Here is a 10,144-nt window from a genome sequence, read left to right on the forward strand (position 1 = left end):
GGGCGGTCCCCTGCCGACAAGTTAGAAAGAGGGACAGAGGCGATGCGCGGGTATGAGAGGCGAGCTCATCGGCGTACTTTCCTGTCGGTGGGTCACCGGAGAGCAGGGGCAGAAGAGCGGGGGTGGTCGCCGGAGAGCAGCATGGGGGTGGTCGGCGAAAGAGCAGGTGCAGAGATCGTCGGGGCGGTCTTCAGATAGCGGGAGGTGGACGGGCGGTCGTCGGATAGCAGGAGGTGGCTGGGGGCTGGAGAGCGGGAGGTGGCTGGGGCGGTCGCCGGAGAGCGGAAGGTGGCCAGGGCGAGCAACGCAGAGACAGTCGACGGAATAGCGGGTGAGGAGAGGGTCGGGGCGGTCGTCGGAGAAAGGGAGGTGGTCGGGGCGATCGTCAGAGAGTGGTAGGTGGCCGGGGTGAGCAACGCGGATGTGAGAGAGAGAGAGAGAGAGAGAGAGAGCAAACACATTTTTGTGTCCTAGATGGGCGTTTTACATAAAAAAATAGTGATGAATTCGCGACGAAACAATTTTGTCGTCAACATCGACGCTAATTAACAACAGAATAATTTCTGTCGCTAAGTTCCAACATATTTTGCGACGGAATAATATCCGTCAGCGACGGATATTATTCTGTAGCTAATCTCGCAACTAATTATAATTTTGGAGATGACTTGTTTTTTCTCGCTAATTCATCACAAAATTATGATAATTTATTTTCATCGTTATTTTACATTTTTCTTGTAAAGTAAACTAAGTATCACTCGTACTGGGTTCACAAAAATCGAGAGTGGTGACCACTCTTTTCTTCCGACCAACATTTTGGTCATTCCTGTAATTAAAATGAACTTGGTGATCATTTTACGGAGTTATTTGAAAAAAATTATATGATGGTGACCTACCAATGTTAGGTCTTATCAAGGATTCGGATACAGATTTTATGCGGCTTTTATTGATGAATACTCTCATTTTTTGATATTTTGCACAATGATGAGCCAGCCTCACGTACGTCCTTCGTTAAGGGGTCACATGCCTCTCTAACGAAAGGGCGAATGAATACCTATATCACACAGCGACGTCTCCTGAAAATATCACGTTAGAATAGCAGGTTGGAGTCATTACTGTTTTTTCCATTGATGTTTACTACAAGATCGGAGACTTAGCCGTGCTGGTTCGGCCTCTGTCATCTCAGAGTAAAACTCGGTCAGTACTGCTTGACTAAGCTATATAAGTAGTCCCTCGACCCAACTCTTTGTAGACAACCAGCACTAGCGGCTTCTTCTTCCTCCGCATTTTTATTTTTATTTACTGTTTCCAAATGGGTACCTTTCACAACACAAATGGAAGTTTCAACCCATTAGATGCAGAGGAATTTCGAAAACAAGCACGCCAGGTCGTGGATTTTGTTGCAGACTATTACAAGGAGATTGAGAGCTATCCTGTGTGTAGCCAAGTTGAGCCTGGCTACCTCCGCAGACGCTTGCCGGAGAATGCTCCTAACTTGCCGGCGTCCTTGGAAGCCATACTTCATGATGTTAGGCAACATATCATCCCCGGCTTAACACATTGGCAGAGTCCTAACTTTTTTGCCTACTTCCAAGCCAATGCTAGCACTGCTGGGCTACTGGGAGAGATGCTTTGCAGTGGCTTTAACGTCGTTGGTTTCAATTGGATCTCTTCTCCGGTCGCCACCGAGCTCGAATCGCTTGTCATGGATTGGATGGCTGACATCCTTAAGCTCCCCTCACCATTTCTATTCACTTATAGCAATGGCGAACGCAAGGTTGGTGCTGGTGGTGATAGCGGTGGTGGTGTTATGCTTGGCAGCACATGTGAGGCAATAGTGTGTACTCTAGTGGCTGCCAGGGACAAAGTCTTGAGCAGCATAGGTTATGAGAACATCACCAAGCTTGTGGTGTATGGCTCTGATCAAACACACTCATGCTTGCAAAAGGCATGCAAGATAGCAGGAATCAACCCCAAACATTACAGGCCACTAGTCACATCTGCTGCCACCTGCTTTGCGCTCTCGCCAGATGTCGTTCGCATGGCAATGGCAGGTGATGTGGCCACTGGTTTCATCCCACTCTACGTATGTGCCACTGTAGGCACGACAGGTGTCGGTGCCGTCGACCCACTCGAAGCACTAGGACAAGTGGCAAGAGAGTACAAAGTCTGGCTCCATGTTGATGCAGCCTATGCGGGTAGTGCTTGCATATGCCCGGAGTTCAGACACTACCTAGATGGGGTGGAGCATGCACACTCGCTAAGCATGAACCCACACAAATGGCTTCTTAGCAACATGGACTGTTGCTGCCTATGGGTTAAACACACTTCTGACTTGGTGAGTGCCTTGTCCACAAGTCCTGCTTTCCTGGCCAACCCGGCGAGCACGAGCCTAACGGTTATCGACTACAAAGACTGGCAGATTGCACTGAGCCGACGGTTTCGCGCCATCAAGTTGTGGCTTGTGATCCAAAGCCATGGCCTAAGTAACCTTAGGGAGCATATAATGAGGCATGTTAGGCTTGCTAAGCTCTTTGAAAGGCTGGTTAGTATGAATGAGAGTTTTGAGATCGTCACGCCTAGAAGGTTTGCGTTGGTGTGCTTTAGGCTCAAACCAAGAGGAGGGGATGGCAATGACTTTGAGCTGAACTGCAAGCTGCTTGAGGCAGTCAATGCTACAGGGAAAGTCTATATGACACATACCGTTGTAGATGAGATGTATGTGCTGCGTTTTGCTGTTGGTTCTGCATTAACAGAGGAAAGGCATGTTCATGGTGCCTGGAGTATCATACAACAGCAGGCCAGTGTACTATTGGCCAGAGATGCAGCCAGTGTTGTTTAGGCCTGTTGTCACGTGGAAAATGGCTTCCATGTGAAAATGGTTTCACGATCAAGTCTTGCTTCTAATAAATAAGTGGTTAATATCCACATGCCAGGTTTGTAGCTTTTAGAGTTTTCTCCCTACCTGGTTATGCAAATCAGGTGGTTCGAGATCATGGAACTTGTTCTTTGGATTCTACTGTTGTTCAATGTTATGACTTATATTATATAAGAGGTGCATCGTGTTTGAGCTATCATAAGTTTGTCATGCTATCTTTGTTAAAGTAAATGAAGTTTGTGCAGATAAGGGGGGCAGTCCGACCAAGGAAGGTCTAAAATCTACAACCAATGATGTTTGTCATAGATTTTATCCACTTAATGGGACAAGTTAAATATGTTCATTTTTTATTAATCAAGAAATGTTCTTTGATTCTGGTTAGTTCAATTCATTTGTGTTGTAAAAAGTTTTGATGCATTGTAAGCTGATGTTTTTTTAGTAGTATTAGAAACATGTCTAGATCTCAAAATATCATGGCCTAAAGCATGGTTTTCACTAAACAAGCTTTAAAGATCAAATATATTTTTACCAGGGTTGTAAATTTTGGATCTTCCTTGGTTTGGAAGGTTTCCCTTCTTCTTTATGGAAGGGCAATGAATTAAGTATTCACTTGTAATTGCACTAATAATCTCACGGTTGCCTATAAATATCTCAGAAACTAGGACACAATCCCTTAGGATCCCTCCTTTCTCATATAAAAGGAGGGGTAATTTCGAATTGAGAAAGAAACAACTGGCCCAGGAAAGTGGTGGGTCCTACTTCCTTACACAAGGACATTTGCTTTAATCACAATTATGATTGTTGTTTTACAAAGTCAACCATATAATTAACTTTCACAAGTTTTAAGGCAAAAACATTGGCAACTTGCTCATGTTTATGTTTTAATAACCTTGAAAAACTACTGTGATTGCTATTTATAATACAAGTCTTGAGAAAATGCCAAGAATCACAGGGCAACGAAAACATGCCAAAATGTTAGTTTTGGTATGAAAGGGTCATTTTACCCCTCCCCGCCTCCGGAGTGCATGTGATTGTTGCTTTCCACCTACAGGCATGTAACTTGTGTGTGTCTTGAATTTTGGTGATTGTACGATGAGGTTTGTGGCATGGTTGACTTTCTAGTAACTCCGGATCGCCCGATTGCAAATCACCCGGACGAGAAAGGTATTTCTATTTTATTAAAAAATATAACAAAACATATATTATGATTTTTAAGAAGCATAAAAAACTAAAAACAATGCTATCAAATACAAAAAATATAAGAATAACTTAGCTCGTAAGGATATTCTCTGCCTGCAAATCCAAAGAAACTGAAACTCAATATAAATAAAGAGATAGCATGAAATAACTTAACTCGAAAGATAACCTCGTTCGTGCCCTCCTGCGTTAAAACCTTTAAGATTGATAGGGCAATTATCTTCCAATCTCCTGGGGCGAATTCTGTAAATTTCAAAAGAAACATTTTTCAGATACTAGCCAACTAAAGTGTACATATATACCACTCTTGTAAAACCAAGCAGGTTATATGTTCCCCCCCCAAGAACACGCAGGTGCGGGTTCTCGGGTATGAATGAGCACCACATATGTAAGCATGTGGGGCTCATTTTCCCGTGTGTGTCTGCATCACTTAGCATCGAAGTCCGGTGTGTTTGCAAAGACTTAAGTATCCTTTCTTGCCGTTAATGCCATGAAACAACATTTCGAGTAATGTACCAAAATATCCTTCAGCCAGAAAATTGAGGATAACCTTTTATTTTCGCCCTAAGCAGTAAACACCTCTGCTTGAAGAGTCTCAACCTCGAAATATGTCGCCCTCTTCGTTCCGGATCACCCTTACACCTCCGAAGGAGCACCCTTTGCCGTCGTCTGCGGCAGCAGAAACACCCTTTGTCGTTGTCTATTGTTGGAGCACCTTTTACCGTCGTCTACTGTCGGACCACCTTTTATCGTTGCCTGTTGTCGGACCACCCTTTGTCGTGCAGCTGAGGATCTATCATATATTAAATCAACAAGAGCAGATTCAAAAGTATACTCTGCAGTTGGTAGCTCCATGTTCTTCTACAGAAGTTCTGACAACTCTGTATCAGGGGTCAGATCCCACATATCCTTTGCAAGCAAACGAGCTCATTCGTAATGGCAGCCCACTGCACCATTCAAATCGATACAGTTTCTCAGATGTTTGTTATGTTCAATATTGTTTCAATTGGTGATTGTACATACTCATCAAAGAGAAATAATTGAAGATCTTTACAAAGAATGGGTTGACCCTGCCGAAGGAAAGGTGATTCAGTTATTTGTAATGATCTTTAAGTTATTATTTACCATGCCAATAAAAATAATAATTTATAGTATTTGCATGTTTTAACGTGATTCATATGACAAATATCGTAATAATTGACACTAGTAAACACATAATATCTATTTACAATTATTCATACTTCAAATAATGTGCAGCGATTTTAATAGAAATCGCTAACTGTGCAACAATTTGAACACACAAATCGATGTACATATCGTATAATATACTACAAATCGATATGACAATTCAACATAATCGCTTATTTATATTATAAATCGATATGATAAACACAAGTACTGTTATGCCTCACAAACCTTAGACAACAACAATCGTGGTAACTTCATAAATCATAAATACAAATCGCGGAGCCTGATCCATCAGATATTGAAGATGAAAAGCAAACAAAGAAGGATGAGGAAGAACTAAAGATAAAGAAGAAAAAGAATGATGAAGAGAAGGAAAAACAAAGGAGGAAGAGAAGGAAAACTCGATATACATATCGCATAATATATTACAAATCGATACGAAAATTCAGCATAATAGCTAACAAATTGATATTAACAAACAAAATAATATCTCTCAAATTGATAGTATATTACTATAACTGCGATTTGCGTTATACTATTCCAATATTTTCTATACAAAGGCAAATCGTTGTGGCCGACATAGACGTCACTGCATAAATCTCATAAATCGTCAACCAGAATACAGGTCTCACAAGGCATATCGATTTTTGACAATGAGCGGGATGTGAAACGATGTTTCTTTTATAAATAAATGACACATATTTTGGTAACAAAGCTAAATTAACACGTTTTATGATTTATGATTTATACATTTAAAGCAGCAACGATTTATACATTTAACGTAGTAGCGATTTATGATATATAAAGTTGCCAAGATTTGTACTCAAGTTTGCTAAATCGTATAACGAGATTTACAATTGAAGCTCAAACGTTACAACGATATGTACTTATGAAGGGTGCGATTTATACATCAATTTGTACGTTTAAATCAAGAACAATTTATACGTTTAATGCAATAACGATTTATAATTGTTGATGATAGTGATTCACATGACAACTATTTAATTACAAGTACGACGCTTTAAAGCAATTTTCATAGAAATCACTAAATGAGCAATGATTTGAACACGCAAATGGCCACCTCATGTCGCTACAATTGTTATTCCTCATGCATAGGTTTCAATTACATACTATAAATATCTAACCCTAACCCTAAACCCTAAACCATAACCCTAAACCCTAAATATCTTACTAAACCCTAACGACAAATACTAAACCCTTAATATATTACTAAACCCTAAGCCTTAAACCCTAAACCCTAAACCATAACCCCTGAACCTGAAACCCTGAACCCTAAACCCTTTTCCTGAAACCCTAAATCCTAAATCCTAAACCCTAAACCCTAAATCATAAACCCTAAACCCTAAACCTTAATTCATAAACCCTAAACCCCAATCCCTACAACATAAACCCTAAACGCTAAACCCTAAACCCTTAATATATTACTAAACCCTAAACCTTAAACCCTAAATATATTACTAAACCCTAAACCTTAAACCATAAACCCTAAACCCTAAACCCTAAACTCTAAACCCTTAATATCTTACTAAACCCTAACGCTAAACCCTTAACCCTTAATAAATTACTAAACCTTTAACCTTTAACCCTAAACCTTAAAACCTAGACCATAACCCCGAAACCCTAAATCCTAAACCCTAAACATCATGTCGATTTGTTCTTTAGTAAGTCTAAACATTGTGTCGATTTGTTTACAGCTATTTCCTTTTTGCCTTTTATGAATCAGTCATTAGGTAAATCGTGATATGACATATCGTTCATGTAGAAAATGCTCGTAAAAGCAAATCGTGATAGGATATCGTTCACATAGACAAAGCTGGTAAACGCAAATCATAATAGGATAAATCGTTAACGATTTAGGTCTGTTGCTGTATAGATCTTGATAAAATACTTCTTCTATAAAACAATGATAACGATTTACAACTTTAACTTAATGTATGTTGTTGTACAGATCATGATAGAACACTTCTTCTATATAACAGTGATAGCGATTTATAACTTTTTAATAGTTATCAAGTTGTAAATCGATTTGTACTTTACTAAGTCTAAATGTCGTGTCGATTTGTGTACACGTGCGTAAAACCCTATTCTATGTAAACCCCTAATATAGATCTGTGTAAAACCCTATTCTATGTAAAACCCTACCCTACCTGACCCGTTGTCTATGTCTATACCCTAATCTATTTAACCTCTCTTCCTCTTTTTTGCGACAGCGCAACTTCTTCTTCTTTTTTCTCCTTCGCCTTCTTCTTCTTCTTCCTTTTCTCCTTCTTCTTCTTCTCTCTTGTATTTTTCTTTCTTCTTTGTTCTTTTGTGTTCCTTCTACCTGTGCATGATAGATGGGTTTTGATGCTGATAACGTAGTTGTTTCACGCCGTGAGAAAAGATCTGTATAATCTTTGATGATGATTATGGTTGTTATCTTTTGTGTATACATCGATATATTCATGACACATACTACTATGGTGTATTTGTCATGAAGTATATCAAAGCTTACGCAGAATATAACGACCATAATCATCTTCAAATGTTGCCGCCATACCGGAGCAAACACAAATATTCTGCATGATAGACAGGGGGTGATGTTGTTGTTCATCTATTTGATCTATTCCTACTGTCGGACCCTCCATTGTTTGCAAACCATAATTCGTAGTTGGAAAAATATCTACCTACCTTCGATATACTTCAAGACAAATATGCACATAGTATCAGTTTCTTCTAGCGGTGAGTGCCTGAGCATTGGTTTGTGAAGCATATTCTCAAGAGTGCGCTCATTTTCTGCTGCAAAGCGATTCTATATGCCGATCACATATATATCTTTCTAGAGCTCTTGCTAGCTGGAATATGAACTCTGTGCCAGGAGTAATAACATTGGAGGATCTCTGAAAATAAAGAATGTGCAACACTCTAAAAGCAAAGAATGTTCAGCTGAGGATATTTGCATGAGAAGTAAAGAATGTGCAACACTCATATATTTTATAAATGAATGTGGTTGTAATGTATCATTGAAGTTAACTCGATTTATAGTTTACTATGCCTAAACACCCTATCAATTTTTTAATTGTATTTTTCTTTCCGCCTTTTATGAATCAGTCATTGTATAAATCACGGTAGGACATGTTCACTTATACAAAGCTCATAAAATTAATTTGCGAAAGGATAATCGGTATCAAGCAAATCACTTAGAAAAAGCTCGTAAGGGAAAATCACAATAGGATATTCAATGTATAAATCACAATAGATAAAGTATAATATATTAATCATCGATACGACAATTCAGCATAATATCGATTTATATCATGATTTTGTATATCGATTTAAGATACTATTTTGATTATTAATATCGATTTAAGATATTGTTTTGATTCTAAATATTGATTTTTAAGATATCAATATGAATTTTTAAATCGATTTATGATATTGTTCTGAATCTTAATATTGATTTCTATGTTGATTCTTAATATGGATTTAAGATATTGTTTCATTCTTAATATCGATTTAAGATACTGTTTTGATTATAAATATCGATTGTTAAGATATCAATAGGAATTTACATATCAATTTAAAATGTTGTTTTGATTCTTAATATCGATTTAAGATATTGTTTTGATTCTAAATATCGATTTTAAAGATATCAACACGAATTTCCAAATCAATTTAAGATATTGTTCTGAATCTTAATATCGATTTCTATGTTGATTCTTAATATTGATTTAAGATATTGTTTTAATTTCTAATATCATTTTAAGACATTTTTTGATTCTAAATATCAATTTTTAAGATATTAATAGGAATTTTCATATCGATTTAAGATGTTGTTTTGATTCTTAATATTGATTTAAGATATTGACTTGATTCTAAATATCGATTTTTATCCTGATTCTGTATATCGATTTATAAGCGATCAACAATAATTTCCATATCGATTTGTATGATATTTGATCATCTGATTGCGTTATACTATGACAATATTTTTGCAACAAAGGTATATCTTTGTGGCCGACAACGATGTCATTTTAAAATCTTTTATTATAAGACTTGAACCTACAAAAAATGTGAACCAATAAAAATTCTTTGGCGGGTCTCATAAGCATTAAACTCCTCGGCTATAAAAGGAGTTCTTTGTAATATTTCCCCCTAAACGTTCCACATAAATTCTAATGCTTCATCTTCTTTCGCTGGAGCACCCTTTGCCGTCTTGATAAGTTTTTGTGTTGTGCAGGTTTCCAATAGCTTATATTCCTAAGAGAAGAAACACTTCATCGTCAGCGGAAAAAACTCTTGACGTAATCGTCCAAGAGTATGCTTTGTATGAGCAAGTAGAAGCGTACTACAGAATAATGAAGATTGAGAATGATAAAAAAAAGAGCAATTGCTGGTAAAGTATAGATCAGAGCCTAATTCGTCAGATATTGAAGATGATAATCCAACGATGAAAAAGAAGAAGAAGGATGATGAAAACAAGCAAAATGAAAGAAGGAGGAGGATAATGAAAAAAGCAAAGAAAACCAAGGCAAAGGAAGGAGGAGGTGGAGGATAGGGGAAAGCAAAGGAATAATAATAAGAAGGAGGAAGAGAAGCGAAGGCAAAAGGAGGAGGAGGAGGAGAGGGAAAAGCAAAAGAAGAATAAGGAGGAGGATAAGCGAAAGCAAAAGAAGGAGGAGGAGGAGAGGGAAAAACAAGGGAAGGAGGACAAGGAAGAGAAGGAAAGACAAAGAAAGAAGCAGAAGGAGGAGGAGGAGGAGGAGATGGAAAGGCAATTGAAGAAGGAGGAAGAAGAGAAGGAAAAACAATTGAAGAAGGAGGCGGAGGAGAAGGAAAGGCAAAAGATGATGAAGGAGTATTTAGCACAGCGAAAGAGGATAA

General features: G+C 38.2%; 1 protein-coding gene across 1 annotated transcript; it reads left to right on the forward strand.

Annotated features, from left to right (window-relative positions):
• The first annotated feature begins 1,309 nt into the window (after window positions 1–1,309).
• LOC149843466 (phenylacetaldehyde synthase-like) lies at window positions 1,310–2,839 on the forward strand. Its single transcript, XM_090000914.1, has one exon. It carries the CDS (start codon window positions 1,310–1,312, stop codon window positions 2,837–2,839), a length of 1,530 nt encoding a protein of 509 aa, XP_089857040.1.
• The last annotated feature ends 7,305 nt before the right edge of the window (window positions 2,840–10,144 follow it).

This window comes from Nuphar pumila, chromosome 3 (genome assembly GCF_984573655.1).
Source record: "Nuphar pumila chromosome 3, dmNupPumi1.hap1.1, whole genome shotgun sequence".
Taxonomy (NCBI): Eukaryota; Viridiplantae; Streptophyta; class Magnoliopsida; order Nymphaeales; family Nymphaeaceae; genus Nuphar; species Nuphar pumila.

Coding starts and splice junctions, on each gene's coding strand:
- LOC149843466 (XM_090000914.1), top strand. CDS start 1,310: ATGGGTACCTTTCACAACACAAATGGAAGTTTCAACCCATTAGATGCA.